Consider the following 26,527-nt stretch of genomic DNA (forward strand, 5'->3'; position numbering starts at 1 on the left):
TGTGGTAAGCATGATTGACAAACTGAAGAGTAGTAAATCAGCTGGACCGGATGGTATACACCCTAGAGTTCTGAAGGAACTAAAAAATGAAATTTCAGACCTATTAGTAAAAATTTGTAACTTATCATTAAAATCATCCATTGTACCTGAAGACTGGAGGATAGCAAATGTATCCCCAATATTTAAAAAGGGCTCCAGGGGCGATCCGGGAAACTACAGACCGGTTAGCCTGACTTCAGTGCCAGGAAAAATAGTGGAAAGTGTTCTAAACATCAAAATCACAGAACATATAGAAAGACATGGTTTAATGGAACAAAGTCAGCATGGCTTTACCCAGGGCAAGTCTTGCCTCACAAATCTGCTTCACGTTTTTGAAGGAGTTAATAAACATGTGGATAAAGGTGAACCGGTAGATATAGTATACTTGGATTTTCAGAAGGCATTTGACAAAGTTCCTCATGAGAGGCTTCTAGGAAAAGTAAAAAGTCATGGGATAGGTGGTGATGTCCTTTCGTGGATTGCAAACTGGCTAAAAGACAGGAAACAGAGAGTAGGATTAAATGAGCATTTTTCTCAGTGGAAGGGAGTGGACAGTGGAGTGCCTCAGGGATCTGTATTGGGACCCTTACTTTTCAATATATTTATAAATGATCTGGAAAGAAATACGACGAGTGAGATAATCAAATTTGCAGATGACACAAAATTGTTCAGAGTACTTAAATCACAAGCAGATTGTGATAAATTGCAGGAAGACCTTGTGAGACTGGAAAATTGGGCATCCAAATGGCAGATGAAATTTAATGTGGATAAGTGCAAGGTGATGCATATAGGGAAAAATAACCCATGCTATAATTACACAATGTTGGGTTCCATATTAGGTGCTACAACCCAAGAAAGAGATCTAGGTGTCATAGTGGATAACACATTGAAATCGTCAGTACAGTGTGCTGCGGCAGTCAAAAAAGCAAACAGAATGTTGGGAATTATTAGAAAGGGAATGGTGAATAAAACGGAAAATGTCATAATGCCTCTGTATCGCTCCATGGTGAGACTGCACCCTGAATACTGTGTACAATTCTGGTCGCCGCATCTCAAAAAAGATATAATTGCGATGGAGAAGGTACAGAGAAGGGCTACCAAAATGATAAGGGGAATGGAACAACTCCCCTATGAGGAAAGACTAAAAAGGTTAGGACTTTTCAGCTTGGAGAAGAGACGACTGAGGGGGGATATGATAGAGGTGTTTAAAATCATGAGAGGTCTAGAACGGGTAGATGTGAATCGGTTATTTACTCTTTCAGATAGTAGAAAGACTAGGGGGCAATCCATGAAGTTAGCATGGGGCACATTTAAAACTAATCGGAGTAAGTTCTTTTTTACTCAACGCACAATTAAACTCTGGAATTTGTTGCCAGAGGATGTGGTTAGTGCAGTTAGTATAGCTGTGTTTTAAAAAGGATTGGATAAGTTCTTGGAGGAGAAGTCCATTACCTGCTATTAAGTTCACTTAGAGAATAGCCACTGCCATTAGCAATGGTAACATGGACTAGACTTAGTTTTTGGGTACTTGCCAGGTTCTTATGGCCTCGATTGGCCACTGTTGGAAACAGGATGCTGGGCTTGATGGACCCTTGGTCTGACCCAGTATGGCATGTTCTTATGTTCTTATGATCAGAACAGGAGAAGGCTTGGCTATTTGGGGGCAAGCTATGTATTCGATACCAGCCAGAGCCGACCTGAAAGAGAACTTCTACTCTGCTTTAATCCAAATGGGGCATTCTATTCAATACCAGCCAGTGGGGGGGGGGGGGCAATAGCACCAACTCTGCCTGGAATGGCAAAATCCTAAATCTACAGAGGGCAAGCAGGAAGCGGAGAGTCGTACGTGGACCGGGCATGAGACTGGCTCTGGCCTGCAGTCTGAAGGGGCCAGGAGAAATGCCATGGGGGAGAGAGAGAAGGGGAAATAATGTGGTGGGGATGAGCTGAGTGTGGGGAGAAGAAGGATTTCCCAAGCAGAAATTACAAGTTCATAGATACAAAAGGAATAAAGCAGTTCCCTGACTTTCTGCTCCTGTCTCCCACTCCCTCCTCTGCAGCTGTTTCTCTCCCCGGATCCACCTTAAGGAGTGAGCATAGCCCCCTCACTCCTGCCTGACCTCTGCCGGGGAGATCTGCGCATGCTTGGCTCCTGTTTTCTTTCTCTGCTTGCAGAGAGCAGGAAAGGCTCAGAGTAAAAGCAGAAACTTTCTGCCTCCCCAGGGCTGGAAATTCCTGCAAGCCCCAGATCTGCAGAGGGGGAGAGCAGGGGCTTTATCTGAGCCCCCAGGAATCAGCCCTGCCCCCTCTGAGCAGGAACAGCCTGAATCCCTCCCAGCACCTGCAGGACTGAGAGGGAAAAGAGGAGGGCAATGTGTGCCCTGGTGTCTGATCCGGTAAGAAATCCTTCTCTGTCCTCTTGTGCATTTAAAGGAAACCTTTTCCCTGTGCAGCTCTTCCAGCCTTCCCTCCTCCCAGCACAGGGCAGAGATCTTTCCAGCCCCGGGAAGGTTTGAGCTCTGCTCACAACGAGATCAGCAGAGGTTAGTGGGGGGGAGGGAGGGGGCAGACTCTCTCTGTGTCCCTGCAAGACTCTCTCCCATGCACACACATGAACTCACTCTCATGCATGCACATGCTCTCACACACATGTGCACACACCCACACTGTTTCTCTCTTCCCTTTTCCACAGGTCTGATCCCTGCACTCTCCACTTTCAGGCGCCAGCCCCTCCCACCACACATCTATTCCTTCCCTCCTCTGTCACCATCATCCCCTCCTCTCTCTGGTCCACATTTAACCTTAATTGTATTCACCACTTTTCATCCATCTTCCATGCTTGGTGAGCCCTTCAAGGTGGGTAACTCAGATCAGAGGGTTGTAGTAGGGGTTAGGAAGCACTGGGGAGTGTTGCAAAGTATGCAATGTTTGTAAGATGTAGGTTGTTTCATACGATATGATTAATTTTATTTACGATTTTATTTTGTTGTTATGGTGTTTATTTTCTATTTGTTCGCCTCCTTTGTTTATATACACATAATTTTAAATTGATAATGTGTGAATATACATATACAGCTTAGTTCCACAATTTGTTATGTTTTTTGTTTAATGTTTTCCTGTAATCCTAAATCTCTTAGATTGAGCTGCTTTGATATCTGTTTTTAATTATATTTTAGAATAATTTTTTTAATGTAATTTATTTGCTTGTTTGTTTGTTTGTTTATTTATTTATTTATTTATTAATTATTTTATAGCCCCTGAAGCAGCCCTATGTTGGGCGAAACTCAGGCCTAGAGTCGGGCAACTAATAAACGGTTTTTAAAGGACTCTCTGCTATCCTTTGTTGTGATTCCTCACGGCTTTCTTAGACCGTCTTCCTCTGTGTTTTTTAAGTCCGATTTAGAGCATTGCCGGTTTGTATGCCCTGGCGTGTGTGGACACGTGTGGGTTTTATGTTTGATGGGGGTGATGCACCACTCTCAGGGTGTTGGCCCGCTGCATGAACTCTCTTGCTTTTAGTTGGCGTCAGAAATGCATGCAGCCAGCGATTCCTTGCAGGTAGCGGGTGGGATTTGGGTTTCATGGTTCTGGTGCTGCTCCTGCGAAGGTTCTGGTTATTTTTGTGCTCTGAGAGTTCTAGGGTGAGGAGCAGTTGTTTTTGGCATGAGAGGGGATTTATTGTGTGGGTGATTGTTCTTTTACCTTCTCAGGTACGTGGGGGTCAGCGTTCTCCTCCTGACCCTGAAGGAGAGGCTCAGAAACTGGAATCGGATGCCTAGGGAGCTGAAGACCTTTTCCCCTTTCCTGCTGCTTGTGATAGTTCTGGCGGGCCCCGTTTTGGACTGTCTGCAGTTTATCTTTTTAGGAAGGCCACTGAGAGGGCCATGCAATAGTCTGGGTGTATGAGTGCCGCTGCCTGCAGGTCCGGTTTGAGGTCGCCTGGTTGTAGAGAGGGGCGTAGTTGTTTCACCCTGCGGAGTCAGTGTTGCTATTTGGCTTTCCCATGGTCAGCGTGGAGTCTGGCCTGGCTCTTAGTCTCGTTACCCCGTGATAATGCCTGGGATGAGTGGGGTGAGGGGTGTTATCAAGTCTCGCTGAGTTGCTGACCCCCGTAGTATTTCCATTCTGTCCCTGTTTCTAAGATGGAGATGGAGACTTTGAGTCCGTGTCAGCTTGTGATGGTGGTGAGGAGTGTGAGATTATATATTGAAGAGGATGAGTGAGAGCGGAGAGCCTTGGGGTTTGCTCCATTTCAGGGGCCGAGCTCTTGAGGTATTTGTGCTCTGGGTTATTACTTGGGCTCTGCCAGAACTGGCCCAGCTCTTCTGCTAACCAAGCCAAGGAGGGGAGGGAGTGACAGCCTTCAAGCCCGGGACTCCGGGATTCAGGAGAGGTAAGGAGAGAGGGCACTGAGGGATGAAGCTGTGCGAGGGGAGGGATAGTGGGGATGAGGAGATGAGGTCAGGATGTCCTTGGGGAGGGAGGAGGAGGAGGCAGTGCAACGGCCACCAACATTACCACAAGAAATACCCATGGAACGCAGGTATGGAGAGAGCTCCCCACCCCTGTCAGCCTCTGGATGGGACTCCCTCCCCTTGCTCTTCAACATCTGGGGATCCTGCTCTGGCCGTTGTACTCTAAGCCCCAGTCCCCAAGCTCCGGCCCTCCATCCAGCCTTCCAGATTTCCAGTGTTTGTCTGGGGGTCAGGCAGGCTGTGCAACACAAGGAATATTTAAGGGCCGGATGTTAAAAACCATTTATACACTTAATATAGGGTTTTCCCCCTGTAAATGTACTTGGTAGGTGGCTTTTAAAAATTGCTACTATATATGCCATTGCATTGCCCGTAGGATCCTCACCTGTAAGGGCATTTTATGCACATAAATGGCTTTTTAAAATACCTGAGGGAGGGGGCGCGCTGACGTCACCAGCAGGAATGGCCATATAGTTTGCGAGCTCCCGGCACTGTCTCGTGTAAAAGGCCCAAACTTTACGCTTTTTACCCATAATTTCACTTCGCCTACTGCCAATCGGTTGTGTTTTAGTTCCGGGTGGCTCACAAGCGGAAAACTCACGATTTTACCCAGTATTCATACGCTAAACTTGGAGAAGAGAGCGGCGAGTCTATGGCGGACCAGGCCGCGGGAGTGGCCTCTACATCTGATCTCGACCATACCGCTCCGGCAGCTATCTCTGAACTGCCCTCGCACTCGGAAATGAGGGATTGGTTCCTCGAATTATGATCGGACATGAAACAGCACAAAAAGGAACTCCTGCAGTCTATGTCGGAGGTGCGTGAAGATCTGGCATCACTGGGGACCAGGGTGGATGAGCTAGATGCATGCGTGGAAAGGCAGGACGACACGCTACAAAAAATGGCGGACAAGCAGAGGCAAGTAACAGCTGAACAGGCCACATTAGCAGATAAGGTAGAAGACCTGGAGAACAGGTCTCGCCGAAATAATTTGCGCATCAGGGGAGTGCCTGAAACGCCTGAATACACTGATTGTGAGGCGGTAGCCTTGAAAGTGTTTCAGTATTTAATGGCGGCTGCGTCTGCAGAAGGAGTGGAGGGCGCGGAGACAGACCACTCTTTTCATATTGAACGGGCTCATCGGACTTTAGGACCGAGAGTAGCTGAAAAACCAAGAGATATCCTTATCTGTCTTCAAACTTATAAAGAAAAATCGCTTCTATACATGATGTCGCGAAAACAACGCGAACGGCTATGGGAAGGCCACAAACTTTATATTTTTAATGATCTTGCAGCAGTCACCCTCCGCAAGCGCTTTGACCTGCGGTCCGCCACTACTACCCTACGAGAGCGCAATATACCCTATAGGTGGCCATTTCCCTTTGGCCTTCAGTTTACCGTTGAGGGGGTCACTTATCGAGTGAGAAACATGGCGGAAGCGGCGGCAGCATTTGAAAAGGCTCATCTTCCGCTGCCTACCCCGGCTCCGCGATCAGAGTCCAGACCACCTCATGCCCCAATGAATCCCCGCTGGCAGAGTCGGTAACACACGCCGCTTGGAGCGACGGCGACGAACACCTCAGGATGTGTCCTCAGTGCTGACCACAGGCTCACCAGTGCGCTGAATGACAGCTCTTATTGCTGGCAACTTTTTCTTTGGCTCTGGATGGATGTCCTCTATATTTGGAGGGCTGAGATCAATTATAGAAACATAGAAACATAGAAATGACGGCAGAAGAAGACCAAATGGCCCATCCAGTCTGCCCAGCAAGCTTCACACATTTTTTCTCTCATACTTATCTGTTTCTCTTAGCTCTTGGTTCTATTTCCCTTCCACCCCCACCTTTAATGTAGAGAGCAGTGATGGAGCTGCATCCAAGTGAAATATCTAGCTTGATTAGTTAGGGGTAGTAGCCGCTGCCGCAATAAGCAAGCTATACCCATGCTTATTTGTTTTACCCAGACTATGTTATACAGCCCTTATCGGTTGTTTTTCTTCTCCCCTGCCAATAAGCAAGCTTCTCCCCTGCCAATAAGCAAGCTACACCCATGCTTATTTGTTTTACCCAGACTATGTTATACAGCCCTTATTGGTTGTTTTTCTTCTCCCCTGCCGTTGAAGCAGGGAGCTATGCTGGATATGCGTGAAGTATCAGTTTTCTTTTTTTCTCCCCTGCCGTTGAAGCAGAGAGCTATGCTGGATATGCGTGAAGTATCAGTCTTCTCCCATGCTGTTGAAGCAGAGAGCCATGCTGGATATGCATCGAAAGTGAAGTATCAGGCACATTTGGTTTGGGGTAGTAACCGCCGTAACAAGCCAGCTACTCCCCGTTTTGTGAGTGCGAACCCTCTTTTCTTCTCCCCTGCCGTTGAAGCAGAGAGCTCTGCTGGATGTGTGAAGTATCAGTTTTTCTTCTCCCCTGCCGTTGAAGCAGAGAACTATGCTGTATATGCATTGAAAGTGAAGTATCAGGCTTATTTGATTTGGGGTAGTAACCGCCGTTACAAGCCAGCTACACCCCTCTTTGTGAGTGTGAATCCTTTTTTCCACATTTCCTCTTGCTGTTGAAGCTTAGAGCGATGTTGGAGTCACAGTAAGCATGTGTATGTTTATTTAATAAGGGTATTGTCTCCAGGCAGTAGCCATCATTCTGGCCGAGTCACCCACTCTTCATTGGCGGCCTCTTGACTTTATGGATCCAGAGTGTTTATCCCACGCCCCTTTGAAGTCCTTCACAGTTCTGGTCTTCACCACATCCTCCGGAAGGGCATTCCAGGCATCCACCACCCTCTCCGTGAAGAAATACTTCCTGACATTGGTTCTGAATCTTCCTCCCTGGAGCTTCAAATCGTGACCCCTGGTTCTGCTGATTTTTTTCCTATGGAAAAGGTTTGTCGTTGTCTTTGGATCATTAACACCTTTCAAGTATCTGAAAGTCTGTATCATATCACCTCTGCTCCTCCTTTCCTCCAGGGTGTACATATTTAGATTCTTCAATCTCTCCTCGTACGTCATCCGATGAAGATCCTCCACCTTTCTGGTCGCCCTTCTCTGTACCGCCTCCATCTTGTCTTTGTCTTTTTGAAGATACGGTCTCCAGAACTGAACACAGTACTCCAGGCGAGCCCTCACCAAGGACCTGTACAAGGGAATAATCACTTCCCTTTTCTTACTCGATATTCCTCTCTCTATGCAGCCCAGCATTCTTCTGGCTTTAGCTATCTCCTTGTCACATTGTTTCGCCGACTTCAGATCATTAGACACTATCACCTCAAGGTCCCTCTCCTGCTCCGTGCACATCAGCCTTTCCCCCCCATCGAATACAGTTCATTCGGATTTCCATTCCCCATATGCATGACTTTGCACTTCTTGGCATTGAATCTCAGCTGCCATATCTTCAACCACTCTTCCAGTTTCCTTAGATCTCGTCTCATTCTCTCCACTCCTTCCGGCGTGTCCACTCTGTTGCAGATCTTAGTGTCATCCGCAAAAAGACAAACCTTACCTTCTATCCCGTCCGCAATGTCGCTCACAAAGATATTGAACAGGACCGGTCCCAACACCGATCCTTGCGGTACACCACTTAAAACCGCTCTCTCTTCAGAGAAGGTTCCATTTACCATCACACATTGTCTTCTGTCCGTCAACCAATTTGTAATCCAGGTCACCACCTCGGCACTCACTCCTAAGCTTCTCGTTTTATTCACCAGTCTCCTGTGCGGAACCGTATCAAAAGCTTTGCTGAAATCCAAGTATATGATATCGAGCGCTCTTCCTTGATCCAATTCCTTGGTTACCCTGTCAAAAAAGTCAATCAGATTTGTCTGACAGGATCTTCCTCTGGTGAATCCATGCTGCCTCTGGTCCATCAATTCTCCCGACTGTAGATAGTTCACTATTCTCTCTTTCAACAGTGACTCCATTACTTTTCCCACCACCGAAGTGAGGCTAACCGGTCTGTAGTTACCAGCCTCCTCTCTGTTCCCACTCTTGTGAAGCGGGACCACCACCGCTCTTCTCCAATCACTCGGCTCCACTCCCGTTTCTAGGGATCTATTGAACAAGTCACACAGCGGACCCGCCAGCACATCTCTGAGCTCCCTCAGTATCCTTGGATGAATCCCATCAGGCCCCATGGCTTTGTCCACTTTCAGATTCTTTAGCTCTTCCCATACATTATCTACTGTAAATGGATTTTCCTCTGTTCCGCTTCCCTCCAGTTTCTTGTTGTGTAGAGATGGTCCTTCTCCAGGGTCTTCTTTAGTGAACACAGAGCTGAAGTATTCACTATACCACTTTGGACTTTTCTTTTTTCGCTGATGTATCTGAAAAATGTTTTGTCACCATATTTTATCTCCTTGGCAATCCTCTCTTCTGCTTGACTTTTTGCCAACTTGATTAATTTCTTAGTCTCCCTCAGTTGAATCAGATATTCTTCTTTGTGCTCCTCCCTTTGGGATCTTTTGTATTTCTTGTAAGCAGTTCTTTTAGCTTTAATTTTGTCAGCCACCTCCTTTGAGAACCAGATAGGTTTCATTTTTCTTTTGCTTTTCTTTACATTTCTAACATATAGAGCAGTTGCCTTGGCGATTGCTCCTTTTAGATTGGTCCACTGCTGATCCACATCTCTCTCATTTTCCCATCCATTTAGTTCTTCCTCTAGGTACTTCCCCATTTCCTCAAAGTCTGTGTTTTTGAACTGTAAAACTCTGGTCTTTGTGCTTTTTTTCCATATTCTTTTAGTGATATTAAACCATACCGTTTGATCACTGGTGCTGAGGTGGGCGCCCACCTGGACATCAGAGACGATATCTCCATTATTGAGCACTAAGTCGAGAATAGTTCCTTCTCTTGTGGGTTGGACTGTTCTTTGATATGGGACGTGTTTCAACTGTTGTTTCACCGATGTTGGGGACCTTGTTTTGGAAGTGTTCACATGTTATATGCCGGGACTGCGGCTAGCTTGTTGGAGGCTAAGACCCCCCCCCCCCCCAGGCAAGGAGGTATCCAAATGGTGGAATCACATGGTAATGAGGGGGGGAGGGGGGAGGTTTGTTATCCATGTGCTCTCTGGGGACATTTTGTGGTGTTGTCTCAGGAACAGGGATGGCGATCATGTGGGATTGATTGGTTTTCTTTTTGTACACTGGAATAGCCTATGGCTCTGACACTTTGGTCCCTTAATGTTAAGGGGCTTAACACTCCTACTAGACGCCAGTTACTGCAACGCGACTTACATCGTCATTGTATAGATATAGCGCTGCGTCAAGAAACTCATACTCACAAACACCATGAAAAATTGCTACGATTTCAGGGATATCCTAATTCCTATTTTGCAGCTAGCACCAAAGAGTCTAGATATGCTAGAGTGGGCATTCTTATTGCCCAACATGTTCTATTTGATTATAAATCTCATATTGCTGATCCCCAGGGTCGCTATCTACTTTTAAAATTTCAAATGGATAAACAACTGTACACCATTATTAATATATATGCTCCTAATTTGGATCAAGGCTCCTTTTTTCAATCCTTGGTGGAGGTTCTTACATCTTTTGCAGAGGCCTGTTATTACGGGGAGGGGATCATAATGTTGTGCGTAACCCTCTGGTTGACTCTTCTAACTATAAAAGTGCAGGAGGCTGGAGAGCCACATCCGTGTTATCTAACCTTATGCATGACTGGGGCCTTATTGACATATGGAGGCAACGTAATCCCACCTCCTAGATCCTACATGTTCTACTCTAACCCTCATAACACATACTCCCGATTGATTTTGTATTGGTTGATAAAGGGCTACAAAACCAAGTGTTAGATGCAGGTATAGGGGATATAACATGGTCTGACCATGCTCCGGTGTGGATTCATATTCTTATGGCTAATCCAGATGCTGGGTTACGCTTCTGAAAGCTACGAGAAGAACTATTGCGTGATCCTACTCATAGCAAGATCCTTCTTGAACACCTCCAGGATTATTTTACTTTAAATAAGGGATTGGTTAAGGCGGCGAGCACCCTATGGGAAGGTTCTAAAGTGGTCATGCGGGGGTGCCTAATAGCGCTTTCCTCTGCACTGCGGAAACAAAAAGAACAGCGGCGTACTGCATTACTTCGCACTATTACCCTTTTAACCCAAACTCACTCTAAGACCCCTACACACCATGGTCTTACCAGACTGAGAGCCGCTCGCACTGAATTGCATATGTTGGACTCTGCGCAGGTAGCCTATGATCTAGACCGCACCAAACAACGTTATTTTGAGGGCCATAATAGAGCCAGTAGGGTCCTAGCGAGACAATTGAAGCAACGCTCTCTTCAGTCCAACATAGCTAAGGTTAAGGATCGGCATGGTAAAATTCTTACTACTACAAAAGATATACGGGAATGTTTTACCACATTTTATACTCTGTTATATGGTAAAGATCAAGCTATTGAGCCCGCCCATGTTGACCATTATTTGCAATCTATAATTTTGCCTGCCCTTACTAAACCCCAACAAAGTTTTCTAGATAGTCCTATTCACGTCATTGAAGTGCAAGCTGCCATTAAAGACCTTAAAGCTGGCAAATCCCTGGGTTTGGATGGCTTTTCGGGGGGCTACTATAAGAAGTATTGTACACACCTGGTGGGACCCCTCACGGACTTCTTTAATGGGTTACGTGACGGAGATTCCTTACCCCTACATTCCAGTGTGGCTGGGATAACAGTGTTACCAAAGCCGGGGAGAGATCCCACTCAGTGCGGGTCTTATCGACCTATCTCGTTGATTAATGTTGATTTGAAAATTTTGGCTAAGGTGCTGGCACCTAGACTTAACTCCTTTCTCCCTCAATTAGTGCATAGTGATCAAGTTGGCTTCCTACCCCATAGAAAGACAGCCGATAATGTTAGGAAGGTCACAGATGCCATCTGGTGGGCTAAGGCGACAAAGGTCCCTCTAGTGTTATTGGCCATTGATGCAGAGAAGGCCTTTGACCTTGTCCATTGGGATTTCTTATTCGCAACGCTGGAAAACATGTCTTTTGACCCGAGATTCTTACGGTGGATTCAATGTCTCTACCAGGATCCCGGTGCTCGGATAAAGGTTAATGGGGGCTATAGGGATCTTTTTCCGGTACAGTGGGGAACTCGACAGGGTTGCCCCCTGTCTCCCCTCCTTTTTGCTTTATTTCTGGAACCTCTTGCTACACGGGTACGGAACTCTGCCTATATTACGGGAATCCCCATGGGGCCCTGTCATATGAAAATCTCTCTTTTTGCTGACGACATCCTCTTAACCCTTACTAACCCCAAGACATCCATTAGAGAAGTCACAGAGGAACTTCAAGCTTTTAATGCCGTTTCTGCTTTAAAATAAACATGGACAAAACGGAGATATTGAATATCTCTGCTTCCCCAGACATCATTAGGGATTTGGCGCAACAATATCCCTTTAAGGTTACTCACGAGTCACTCAAATATCTGGGGGTTCATCTTGGTGCTGATGTAAATGAATTATTTTGCCTTAACTTTATACCACTACTGCAAAATATACGAAGGGACCTTCAAAAGTGGGACAGAGAACAGTATTCATGGCTGGGCCGAGTGGCTATTTTAAAAATGAATGTTTTGCCCAGATTTCTTTATTTTTTTCATACTATTCCCATTTTTATTTCTACTGCTATATTGCGCTCTTGGCAAAAAATTTTATTTGACTTCATCTGGCGCAAGTGACTACCCCGGGTTTCTAGACGATTGTTGTTTCAACCCTGGGATAGGGGAGGACTGGGTGTTCCCAGTTTGAAGTGGTTTTACGTGGCGGCCCAGCTAACTGCTATTCCTGATATGCACAGGAGGGGCTCCCCTAAACAATGGGCCACTTTTGAAGGGAAGGTTTTTGGGGGCATGCCCTCGATGGCCTTGGTGTGGCAACCACGCCATACTTGGGCATTGACTGGGACGAGGACTGCAGCTTTGGATATTACGTTAAGATTGTGGGATAAATGGAAGAAGAAACTGGTTGGGGATCGGGGGTACTACTATTCTACAGGTTTATATCATCATTTACAATTTCCTGCAGGACGTCAAAATAGCGTGTTCCAAGCCTGGAAAGCGAAAGGTATTCACCGTATTGAGCATCTACTCAAGGGCGGGTCGTTAATGACTTGGCGGGATATACAAACTCTATATAAATTGCCTTCCGCAGATTTCTTAGCGGGGAGCCAAGTATTACATTTTCTTCGTACCCCATCAATATCGTCTTCTCTCCAACAGGGAAAATCCGAGTTTGAAGCCTATTGTACAGATATTGATAAAATTCGAAGACTAATCTCTAAAACTCTATGCCCTCTTACTTGAAAAGCTGGATGCACCTTTTCCGCATACTCGTCACTGGGAGACAGATCTGGGACTGCAATTGACTAAAAAAGATTGGTTGCACATCTACCTGCAGGCTCATAAATGCTCCGTGACTGCCTCTTTTCAGGAGAACTGTTATAAAATGATTACGCGCTGGTATCTCACTCCGCAAGCCTTGCACCAAAGATATCCTCGACTCGACGCTTCCTTTTGGCGAGCGTGTGGACAAACTGGAACCTTTTTTCATGTATGGTGGACTTGCCCTAAAGTTCAGGACTTTTGGGTTGCAGTGGCACGGTGGATTGAAGATCTTTTGGGAGTTCGCAATATTCTGGACGCTGGCTTTATGTTCCTTCGCCACCCTCCACTTGCTATGAATAAGACACATGTTCTCTTTTGTCAACAAGTCTTTATTGCAACTAGGCTGGCAATCGCCAGTTCTTGGAAACAACCAGGGGTACCATCTCTAAGCATGGTACAACATAGAGTACATTTCTCATGCAAAATGGCTGCTATAACTGCAGAAATCCATGCGACATCATCCAAATTTCGGGAAGTTTGGGCACTTTACCTGCAATGGGAAAAACAACAGGCAATGTAAGCTCTGACAATTTCATTTTGAACTGTAATTGCTATTTCCTTTGTGTTAAGTTGTTCTTTTTGAAAACTGATCTGTGTGAACTTTTTTGTATATAAGCACCTGTTCACTGCTATCTTTGCATACTTTTGGCTTTGTTTTTCGGCTATCGCTCTAGAGCTCATGGATATGGGAGGGGGAAGGGGGGAATTCCTTTGGTTTACTGTATTGTCTTAAGCCTTTGTATTCTTCGTCACTTGTATCTTGGGTGTTACATATAAATACAATTATAAGTTAAAAAAAATACCTGAGGGTGTCCTGTTTGCTGTTCCAGGCATTGGTCATGTTCAGGGAGGTCGCTGCTTATTTCTGGGAAGTGGAGTGGGGCATTCTGGGAGAATGGCAGAAGGAGCTGTACAAGAAGGTCATCAAGGAGATTCACGGCGTCCTCATGTCACGGGGTAAGTCTGCCTTTTCTATCATCTCTCACCCATACACACACTGCAGGATGGCTGCTGCCACTTTATCAGGGCTGGAATAATCCCAGGTGCCAGGTCCCTTGGGCACATATAATATACAGTCTGGCTTCTGATCTCATGCCAAGTCCAACAGGAGCTGCTGTGGTCCCCAGGGCCCAGTGAGAGACACCTCTGCTGCAGGCCCGGCACGAAATTCTGCTCTGTGCTGGAAGATAAATCTTTTATAGATTAAAGTAGACCAGCTGGAGTCTGTCTCTCCTTTCTCTACAACTAAAGCTGGCACAAAGGAAGAGGAGGGAGGATTTACTCTTCTGATTCCAGCTTCTGTGCAAGGAGCTCATACGTTAGCTCTGCACTAGTGAAAGGATGCTATAAGGGGTTCTCTGTGGAATAGCAGCATAAGAAGATGGAACTGCTCAGACATCTGGAAATAGCCAAGGCTGTTAGGATTTTGAAATATGTCAAATGTTAAATTAAATTTTGCTCCTATCTTCTGGGCTCAGCTTACAAGAATGTGGTATTATTGGCATATGTGAGAGAAGAGAATAGTACTAACCATATTATGCAAATATAGAAACTAACCCATTGGTGTGCAGGTCTGGAGGAGGTAATGTATACGACCTATTGCCCAGCTTCAGATGAGCGAGCTCCACCCTTACCTTACCATGCTAGGCTGTTCTGCATTGCTCCGTAAGATATCTTACTAATAAAGATTTTCCCTGCTGACGGTCAGTATTCAGAGTTTATTCTAGCACTTCCTCACTGTGGTAACCAGATGTCACAGATCAAATATCACCACGGTATTGTTACATTGAAGGCACCAATGCAATTGCATGAAATATACTAAATATTTAGATTTTATTTATTCATTGTTAATGTTTTTCTATTAGAATATATTTTGGTATGCATCCTAGGGTACTAAAGGAACTGCATCCTAGGGTACTAAAGGAACTAAAAAATGAAATTTCTGACCTATTAGTTAAAATTTGTAATCTATCATTAAAATCATCCATTGTACCTGAAGACTGGAGGGTGGCCAATGTAACCCCAATATTTAAAAAAGGCTCCAGGGGTGATCCAGGTAACTATAGACCAGTGAGCCTAACTTCAGTGCCGGGAAAAATAGTGGAAACTATCCTCAAGATCAAAATTGTAGAGCATATAGAAAGACATGATTTAATGGGACACAGTCAACATGGATTTACCCAAGGGAAGTCTTGCCTAACAGACCTGCTTCATTTTTTTGAAGGGGTTAATAAACATGTGGATAAAGGTGAACCGGTAGATGTAGTGTATTTGGATTTTCAGAAGGCGTTTGACAAAGTCCCTCATGAGAGGCTTCTACGAAAACTAAAAAGTCATGGGATAGGAGGCGATGTCCTTTCGTGGATTACAAACTGGTTAAAAGACAGGAAACAGAGAGTAGGACTAAATGGTCAATTTTCTCAGTGGAAAAGGGTAAACAGTGGAGTGCCTCAGGGATCTGTACTTGGACTGGTGCTTTTCAATATATATATATCAATGATCTGGAAAGGAATATGACGAGTGACGTTATCAAATTTGCGGATGATACAAAATTATTCAGAGTAGTTAAATCACAAGCAGACTGTGATACATTACAGGAGGACCTTGCAAGACTGGAAGATTGGGCATCCAAATGGCAGATGAAATTTAATGTGGACAAGTGCAAGGTGTTGCACATAGGGAAAAATAACCCTTGCTGTAGTTACACGATGTTAGGTTCCATATTAGGAGCTACCACCCAAGAAAGAGATCTAGGCGTCATAGTAGATAATACATTGAAATCGTCGGCTCAGTGTGCTGCAGCAGTCAAAAAAGCAAATAGAATGTTAGGAATTATTAGGAAGGGAATGGTTAATAGAACGGAAAATGTCATGGTTCCTCTGTATCGCTCCATGATGAGACCACACCTTGAATACTGTGTACAATTCTGGTCGCCGTATCTCAAAAAAGATATAGTTGCAATGGAGAAGGTACAGAGAAGGGCGACCAAAATGATAAAGGGGATGGAACAGCTCCCCTATGAGGAAAGGCTGAAGAGGTTAGGGCTTTTCAGCTTGGAGAAGAGACGGCTGAGGGGGGATATAATAGAGGTCTTTAAGATCATGAGAGGTCTTGAACGAGTAGATGTGACTCGGTTATTTACACTTTCAAATAATAGAAGGACTTGGGGGCATTCCATGAAGTTAGCAAGTAGCACATTTAAGACTAATCGGAGAAAATTCTTTTTCACTCAACGCACAATAAATCTATGGAATTTGTTGCCAGAGTATGTGGTTAGTGCAGTTAGTGTAGCTGGGTTCAAAAAAGATTTGGATAAGTTCTTGGAAGAGAAGTCCATTAACTGCTATTAATCAAGTTTACTTAGGGAATAGCCACTGCTATTAATTGCATCAGTAGCATGGGATCTTCTAGGTGTTTGGGTAATTGCCAGGTTCTTGTGGCCTGGTTTGGCCTCTGTTGGAAACAGGATGCTGGGCTTGATGGACCCTTGGTCTGACCCAGCATGGCAATTTCTTATGTTCTTATGTAAATACAATACAAAACATATAATCATCCCCTTAAGCATGAGTGCCACCCAATCCACCCACCACCCCCCAACTAAAAACTTTACTAATCCCAACTAGGACCCTAGTTTTGTGCTAAGGAAAAGTTTCTTTTTATTTGAAGATATAAGCTCTCATCAGATTTAAAGGCATACTGATGGGGGTCTTCTATGGCCCCTTCGGTTGCCCTTCTGTACATTGACCGATACGAACGTCAACATATTTATGGATCTGAGTTTTGGAAATATATAATCACTTGGAAAAGGTGAATTGATGATGCCCTGTGCATTTGGCTTGGTCCTTTGGATTCATTACAAGAGTTTGTACAGTGGATTAATACTCTAGATCCAGATCTTCAGTTTAGCTAACAGTGCCATCAGGAACATAGAGCATTTTTGGATTTGCAGGTTTACGAAAGTCGGGGTTCTTTGTGTGCTCCGATGTTTAGATCTCCTGCAAAGGTTTCAGATTGGAGTTTACGTGAGGTCTTGCATTAAGGACTGTATAAAAGGGACATTTTACACGAATCTTGCTAATCTATTCATACCGTCCGTTAAGACGCAGGTTTCTAGTTTTGTTCGCGCTACTCCTTCAAGCAAAGTCCAGGCGATTGCTCGCCACCATTGGTCTGTTTGAAGCCATGAGCCTTATATTTAAGGAATTACCAGTGTTTGCGATGAGAGAGAATCGTTCGTTGCGAGACCGTGTAACTTCTTCACGTCTTCCAGTATCAGATTTAAGTACCATAGAGACAAACTGGACAAGTTCGGTGAGGGTCCCGTTCAGTATGCTCTTGTATTTTGAATGCAATGCACTTTTTTTGTAGAATCTCAACGGCGAGAATGTAGACTTCCGGCAGGATAGGATTGTCGGTCATCCCAAGCGATGTATGTGATTTTTGTGCCCTTGCAGTAGTCAGCTATATATTGGGTCAGAACCAGGATTGTACGGGGAAGGAGGGGGCTCCGCTGGGAGGTCATTGGAGGTTAAAAGGAGCACAGGGTAAAAGAACGAAGGTTCTTTGTGATTTCTTGGATGACTTTTAGGAGAGCTGGCAGCGTCTCTAAAGTATTGACACAGGAGGGACAGAGGTTCATCTCATGGGAACCAGTGGGCTCAAACCAAGACATCGAGCGGAGCATCTTTCTTGCATTTAGGAAATAACGTGTAGGGGAGAACGGAGTGCTTGTGATAGTTCCCATTTGCTGTGAGCAGGGAAAAGCCAGGATAATCGGGTCAGATACTGCGTGACGGATTGTAGTGATAAGTGGGTCACGCGTACGTTTATTTTTTTTTTATTTTACAGATTGTTGCGATTACTATGATGAATGAATATATTGGCAGCTAACAAACATTTGGATCTTGAGATAATATTGTCAATTATACTGTAAAATAATACATTTAAATGCATCTTATGTGAGTTTGGGCACTGATTACTATATGGTGGTGACATTGTACTTTGAGCAGAGTGCATCGTGTTTTTAATGGCTTGGACTTATCCCCGGCAAAAAAACAGAGGGGACTACCTTACACCGTGGAAAGACTTTTATTAAGAATTGCCCGACTCAAAATACAAGCTGAGTTTCGCCAAAAGGCTGCATCAGGGGCTAAAACAATCAAGAACAATAGATATTACCACAAACAAGCTCTATATTAAAAATTATAAACAATCTGCTAGAAAATGGATGATTGCTCATCTCTATGTAACTCTGCCATAATAGTCTACACTCATAATATTCATATATAACATACATATTTAAATCATTAATGTGCAACGTGACTCATTCACTCTATTTTAAACCTACTACTATTTAAAACAAACATCATTTTTATAAAAAAATTGTTTTAAAAAATAATTTTAAAAAATATATGAAAACACTGAAATCATTACCTTTATGCTGTAACCGTATACTCACAGCTACATATATCAGTATATCAATCTGACCATTAGTTGTTGCAGTAAAGCTGTTAATAAAAATGATCATTAAAAAACATAAAATGAGAGAAAGTCTCGTATACACAAATATATCAATAAATAATATTAAGAAACCATATGCATATCAAATCACACGTACAGACTATAAATAATATTCATAATACACACATCTAAAGCTGAAAATTATAAAAACAGCAAACAAACTATTGCAGTAAGTTCAATATCAGTGCACTCATAACTTCTTCCATTTAAATGACAACAATGCAGATATAATTAAAACTGCCTGATAAATAAAACAAAATTGTATTGACAAATCGCACTAAACACATTTTAGTGCTAAAACCATTTTTTATCGCTAAAACTTAGTATAACACATAAATAAAGTCTTAAGCTGTTATTTTAGTAATCCCTAAGTTGTTGTGATATATATAACTAATACTCAACGAGCAGCTCTACAAAAAAAATTTTTACTTTACATCTCGCAAAAACTAGCACTGCAACTAAGAAAAATTCTCTGCTATGTTGTCATTTATATGGCATTCTTCAAAAACAAAGTCTCACATTCGGACTATGAAAGAGACATAATACACACATCTAAAAACTGAAAATTATAAGAACAGAAAATAACCTATTAACAATGAGTTAAATATCAGTGCACTCATAGCTTCTTCTATCTAAATGATAACGTCACAGACATGAATGGCCATAGAGATAAATAATTAAAAATTAAAACTACCCGGTATCTGAAGCAAAGGTGTATTGACAAATCACACTAAACAGATTTAAGCACAAAAACCATTTTATATCGCTAAAACTAAAATAAAATCTTAAGCTTTTACTTTACTAATCCCTAAGTTGTTATATTATATATAACTAATACTCAATGAGCAACTCTACAAAGAGAAAATTTTAGAAAGTAGTCTCAAGGCTATCTACTTTACCTTTGTCAGTCAATGAAACATCTCGCAAAGACTTGCACTGCAACTAAGAAGAGTCCTCTGCTGTGTTGTCATTTATATAAAGTTCTTCAAAAGCAAACCGGGCCAAAAAACTATGACATCATTTCCTGTGAAATGTGTCAATCACGTAGTCAAGGAGACAAAATTCTAGAGAACCAATTTCGATAATAATCAAAAGCATGGCTATTTTCACTACACCAAAATAAACATTACATCATTTCCTTTGTTGCACGGTTTATGTATATTTATGAAGGCTGACACTTAAAAAGAGGACTGTGTTGTATATATCTAGATATACCATGATCGCTACTGTGTCTATATGAAACAGGCTTACTATGTAACGTTTAAAACAACAGAAGGAAAATTTATCCTTGTCAAGATCGCTACAGAGTAGCGCTTAAAAAGGAAAATATGTGTCTATATCAAACCGGAGTCATTATATAACATTTGGACCAACGAAGAATAGACTAGTTGTATATCAGTGATTCTTTATAACAATGAAGGATAAACTAGTAGTATATCAGTGACGGGTTCACTAAGTGACGTGCAAAACCCAAACAAGGAGGGGAAGAGAGAAACTAATACTATCAATAATGCATCTCCTTTAAAACGGGGTCACTGTCTGGCGATCGGAACACAGGAGTGCAACTGAATATATATAGGTGAAAGCAGGTCACTTGTCTAAAATTAAAAAAAAATAATAATAATAATTTTTAAGAAAACAGAAACTAATACTATCAATAATGCATCTCCTTTAAAACAGGGTCACTGTCTGGCGATCGGAACACAGGAGTGCAACTAATATATATAGGTGAAAGCAGGTCACTTGTCTAAAGAAATAATTATAAGAACAGAAAAATCTATTATAAGAAAACAGAAAAATCTATTTCTTGATTTAACCCTGCCGGTTCTACAGTATTATATTTAAAAATAAGACGCTGTTCTATGCGTAGTAAGACCTTATCCAGATCTCCACCTCTCCAGTTCAAATTAGGTTTATATAATACACAGAATTTGTAGTCTTCAAAATTATGGTTAGCTTGACTGGAATGCTCAACCATTGGTTTACCTTCTAACTTTCTGTTGATCGCACTCCTGTGTTCAATCAAACGTTTGTTCAGTGGTCGAATGGTCTTACCAATGTAAAATTTGTTGCATGTGCAATATGCTACATAGACCACACCCTCACTTTTGCAGTTAGTGAATTTCATCAATTTATATGGTTCTGATTGGTTATTGAACAAAACCTGTTTAGCCTTCGGATTCACAGAGCACACTGAGCAGTGACCACATGGGTAGTGGCCCTGAGGTCTCAAATCTTTGAACTGTTTACGTGAAAGTGCAGAGGGGACAAGAAAATCTCTTAAATTGCGTTCACGTCTGTTAGCTATAACAAGTCTGCTGTTTTCGAAGCACTCTAAATTCCGCACAATTTCCCAATTTTTTCTAATAATTCCAACAATTCTATGTGTCATGTGATTATATGTTAAGGGGAATGCCACAATATCCTTTGTTTCTCTCTTTTTGGATTTCAAAAGTGTATGTCTTTCTTGTGTCTGTGCTCTCATATATCCAGCCTTTATATGTGGTACTGGATAATGTTTCTGTATAAACCTCACTTCAAGTTCTCTTGCCCTTTGTTGGAACACATCCTCATCTGTACACAATCTTCGTATCCTTAAAAACTGGGAATAAGGAAGATTATTTTTCATGGATTTATTATGACAACTAGTGTAATCTAAAAATTTATTAGTATCTGTCGGTTTCTTATACAGGTCCATACTAAATTTACCGTCTTGTACTGTAATTTGGATATCCAAATATGAAACTGTTTCTTTGGAGTATGTCATAGTAAATCTGAGATTGGTGTCTATACTGTTTAACCAAACCAAAAAGGAAGGGAGGTCATTCATGTCACCTTTCCAAATCATAAAAACATCGTCGATGTACCTACGCCATAAAGCTATATTTCGCATATGTTGTTGGTCTAGCTTCATTTTATCTTCAAAAACACTGACGTACAAGTTGGCTATCGAGGGAGCCATGGTAGCGCCCATGGCTACACCTTTGCATTGAAGAAAATATTTATGTTCAAAAGAAGATGATGATATTACCTTGGTTTGTTTGGATATTGAGTCCCTTTATACAAACGTACCCCAATCAGAAGCACTCTTGATCATAGAAGATGTTCTACATAGACGCGAAGAATGTAAGCGTATACCTACATGGATTATTTTAGAATTAGCAAGGATAGCACTTACAAAAAATTTTTTGAATTTGAACATAAATATTTTCTTCAATGCAAAGGTGTAGCCATGGGCGCTACCATGGCTCCCTCGATAGCCAACTTGTACGTCAGTGTTTTTGAAACATTATCCAGCACCACATATAAAGGCTGGATATATGAGAGCACAGACACAAGAAAGACATACACTTTTGAAATCCAAAAAGAGAGAAACAAAGGATATTGTGGCATTCCCCTTAACATATAATCACATGACACATAGAATTGTTGGAATTATTAGAAAAAATTGGGAAATTGTGCGGAATTTAGAGTGCTTCGAAAACAGCAGACTTGTTATAGCTAACAGACGTGAACGCAATTTAAGAGATTTTCTTGTCCCCTCTGCACTTCCACGTAAACAGTTCAAAGATTTGAGACCTCAGGGCCACTACCCATGTGGTCACTGCTCAGTGTGCTCTGTGAATCCGAAGGCTAAACAGGTTTTGTTCAATAACCAATCAGAACCATATAAATTGATGAAATTCACTAACTGCAAAAGTGAGGGTGTGGTCTATGTAGCATATTGCACATGCAACAAATTTTACATTGGTAAGACCATTCGACCACTGAACAAACGTTTGATTGAACACAGGAGTACGATCAACAGAAAGTTAGAAGGTAAACCAATGGTTGAGCATTCCAGTCAAGCTAACCATAATTTTGAAGACTACAAATTCTGTGTATTATATAAACCTAATTTGAACTGGAGAGGTGGAGATCTGGATAAGGTCTTACTACGCATAGAACAGCGTCTTATTTTTAAATATAATACTGTAGAACCGGCAGGGTTAAATCAAGAAATAGATTTTTCTGTTTTCTTATAATAGATTTTTCTGTTCTTATAATTATTTCTTTAGACAAGTGACCTGCTTTCACCTATATATATTAGTTGCACTCCTGTGTTCCGATCGCCAGACAGTGACCCTGTTTTAAAGGAGATGCATTATTGATAGTATTAGTTTCGGTTTTCTTAAAAATTATTATTATTATTATTTTTTTTTAATTTTAGACAAGTGACCTGCTTTCACCTATATATATTCAGTTGCACTCCTGTGTTCCGATCGCCAGACAGTGACCCCGTTTTAAAGGAGATGCATTATTGATAGTATTAGTTTCTCTCTTCCCCTCCTTCTTTGGGTTTTGCACGTCACTTAGTGAACCTGTCACTGATATACTACTAGTTTATCCTTCATTGTTATAAAGAATCACTGATATACAACTAGTCTATTCTTCGTTGGTCCAAATGTTATATAATGACTCCGGTTTGATATAGACACATATTTTCCTTTTTAAGCGCTACTCTGTAGCGATCTTGACAAGGATAAATTTTCCTTCTGTTGTTTTAAACGTTACATAGTAAGCCTGTTTCATATAGACACAGTAGCGATCATGGTATATCTAGATATATACAACACAGTCCTCTTTTTAAGTGTCAGCCTTCATAAATATACATAAACCGTGCAACAAAGGAAATGATGTAATGTTTATTTTGGTGCAGTGAAAATAGCCATGCTTTTGATTAATATCGAAATTGGTTCTCTAGAATTTTGTCTCCTTGACTACGTGATTGACACATTTCACAGGAAATGATGTCATAGTTTTTTGGCCCGGTTTGCTTTTGAAGAACTTTATATAAATGACAACACAGCAGAGGACTCTTCTTAGTTGCAGTGCAAGTCTTTGCGAGATGTTTCATTGACTGACAAAGGTAAAGTAGATAGCCTTGAGACTACTTTCTAAAATTTTCTCTTTGTAGAGTTGCTCATTGAGTATTAGTTATATATAATATAACAACTTAGGGATTAGTAAAGTAAAAGCTTAAGATTTTATTTTAGTTTTAGCGATATAAAATGGTTTTTGTGCTTAAATCTGTTTAGTGTGATTTGTCAATACACCTTTGCTTCAGATACCGGGTAGTTTTAATTTTTAATTATTTATCTCTATGGCCATTCATGTCTGTGACGTTATCATTTAGATAGAAGAAGCTATGAGTGCACTGATATTTAACTCATTGTTAATAGGTTATTTTCTGTTCTTATAATTTTCAGTTTTTAGATGTGTGTATTATGTCTCTTTCATAGTCCGAATGTGAGACTTTGTTTTTGAAGAATGCCATATAAATGACAACATAGCAGAGAATTTTTCTTAGTTGCAGTGCTAGTTTTTGCGAGATGTAAAGTAAAAATTTTTTTTGTAGAGCTGCTCGTTGAGTATTAGTTATATATATCACAACAACTTAGGGATTACTAAAATAACAGCTTAAGACTTTATTTATGTGTTATACTAAGTTTTAGCGATAAAAAATGGTTTTAGCACTAAAATGTGTTTAGTGCGATTTGTCAATACAATTTTGTTTTATTTATCAGGCAGTTTTAATTATATCTGCATTGTTGTCATTTAAATGGAAGAAGTTATGAGTGCACTGATATTGAACTTACTGCAATAGTTTGTTTGCTGTTTTTATAATTTTCAGCTTTAGATGTGTGTATTATGAATATTATTTATAGTCTGTACGTGTGATTTGATATGCATATGGTTTCTTAATATTATTTATTGATATATTTGTGTATACGAGACTTTCTCTCATTTAATGTTTTTTAATGATCATTTTTATTAACAGCTTTACTGCAACAACTAATGGTCAGATTGATATACTGATATATGTAGCTGTGAGTATACGGTTACAGCATAAAGGTAATGATTTCAGTGTTTTCATATATTTTTTAAAATTATTTTTTAAAACAATTTTTTTATAAAAATGATGTTTGTTTTAAATAGTAGTAGGTTTAAAATAGAGTGAATGAGTCACGTTGCACATTAATGATTTAAATATGTATGTTATATATGAATATTATGAGTGTAGACTATTATGGCAGAGTTACATAGAGATGAGCAATCATCCATTTTCTAGCAGATTGTTTATAATTTTTAATATAGAGCTTGTTTGTGGTAATATCTATTGTTCTTGATTGTTTTAGCCCCTGATGCAGCCTTTTGGCGAAACTCAGCTTGTATTTTGAGTCGGGCAATTCTTAATAAAAGTCTTTCCACGGTGTAAGGTAGTCCCCTCTGTTTTTTTGCCTTGGCTACGTGGGACCACCTTCCGGTTTGTTTCATTGGACTTATCCCCTGCAGAAGAGTAACTGCAGTCATCAAAACTCGGGTCCTCGTTGAGATTAGTGACGTTTTCAGTGGGTGGTGTCTGTGTGTGTGGCTGGGGTAGCACTTGTGCTTGTGGGGATGTTTATATATAATAGATTGTATTAACAATGACTTTCTATTAAAATATGTTTTGTAAACAAAATATTCTATATATTTTTTGCGGCACCATTTTATATATTTCACAGTTCAAATATCCTCTCTCTCCCTCTCACTGGCATCTAGATAGGAAAACCCAAGTTCTGGGATACAAAGATAACTCTTTCTCAGCCACTCCTGATATGAAGCTGGGCAGCCCTTCTCCAGGAGGGCACAGGCTGGCAGAGAGCACTGGCACCTGCAATGCCTCCAGCTAGGAGGGTCAGGAACAGAAATGACTGCACCAGAAACACTCGAGGTTTAATCTTAATCAGGTGCTAGCCTGCAAGTGTCTCTTCTCACCAAGCTCTGTCACACAAATACCCAAAGATGCACGTGCATGCACACACAGACAGACAGACAGACAGACAGACACACACACACACACACACACAGACACACACACGGACACACACAGACACACGTCTGCATCAGAACAGTGAACTGATAAAAGCTCCAGGGCCTGCGCAAGTACAATTTATAAGTTATTTTGCTATCTTTATTGGCAGGTTATTCAATTCTTAATCCCGATGTTGTATTCAAGATTAAGAAGGAAGATGAGAAATATTTCCCTCAGCACTGGGAGCTGGAGGGGAAAGAAACCATGGAGGACCCCAGCATCAGTAAGTAAATGTTCTGGATTTAAAGGGCTCTGCATTTTCAGATCACAGGAGATGGGGCATTAACATCAAACATTTGGGGACTTTACATCCATTTCCTAATATAATAGGGATGTGCATTTCTTCAGTTTCAACAAAATTGACTAATTCGTCCTGGTTCGGGAACCCTGAAACCCGAACGAATTTTTACCGAAATTTCGGGAAAATGTGTTTTTGGGTTAGTGCGTACTAACGGGGATATTTCCCACAGTGGGCCAAAAACGAAGCCCGAACCGAAAGGTTTGGGCTTTGCACATCCCTATAATATAATATTCCCTGTACGTACCAGGATCAGTCCAGATGGTGGGTTATGTCCCCCGTCCAGCAGATGGAGTCAGACAAGAACTTCTGAGGGAGATGCCACCTAAGCCCGCACCCTCGCTATCCCTCTTCAGTATCTTTCTGACTCCAGCAGATAGGAGCAGGGGAACATCAGTTCCCCAGTGCCTTGGCTTAGTGTAGTAATTCTTCTCTCACTTTTGCCTTTGTTCACTTGACTTTTGTGAGGAATCAAGTTGCTTATTTAAAAAAAAAAAAAAAAAAGGAGATGTTTCTCTTAGGGAGAGTCACTGTTGGCTGGCTCTCTTAGGGGTACTTGTGGACAGGCCTGTTCTTCATTTCCTTCTCTTCCTGGCTTGTTTTTCTGCTTCCTCCCGCCTTTGGTTAAGTTGGTGGGGTAAGTGCCTGTTGTTTTCTTCTCTTTCCAGGTTCCTTCATTGAAATAGAGCTGCACCGCTGGGGTGCACGTTGGAGGCTCCAACCTCTCCCCTCCCCCCTCCTCCTTCGGACGCTCACTGCCCTGCGGCCCCGCGACGTCACATTCCCCGGGGCCGCCGCCCGCCGGGAGGTCTCATTCCTCGGCCGGCATTTGGCATCTTGGTCGGTGGGGGGTTGTAGCAGCTTCGGATCACGCTATGCGCT

The 26,527-nt window shown here is 41.9% G+C and overlaps 1 protein-coding gene across 2 annotated transcripts in view; it reads left to right on the forward strand.

Annotated features, from left to right (window-relative positions):
* The first annotated feature begins 2,217 nt into the window (after positions 1-2,217).
* Positions 2,218-26,527, forward strand: part of LOC115080204 (zinc finger protein 431-like) — a 53,537-nt gene continuing 29,227 nt past the window's right edge. For both annotated transcript variants that reach the window (XM_029584327.1, XM_029584328.1), the window contains exons 1-3: positions 2,218-2,435; positions 13,760-13,886; positions 25,457-25,570. In XM_029584327.1, the coding sequence (XP_029440187.1) occupies positions 2,412-2,435; positions 13,760-13,886; positions 25,457-25,570 (265 nt within the window). In that variant the 5' untranslated portion in view covers positions 2,218-2,411. The remainder of the gene's footprint in view (positions 2,436-13,759; positions 13,887-25,456; positions 25,571-26,527) is intronic.

Source organism: Rhinatrema bivittatum, chromosome 19, assembly GCF_901001135.1.
Source record: "Rhinatrema bivittatum chromosome 19, aRhiBiv1.1, whole genome shotgun sequence".
Lineage (NCBI taxonomy): Eukaryota > Metazoa > Chordata > Amphibia > Gymnophiona > Rhinatrematidae > Rhinatrema > Rhinatrema bivittatum.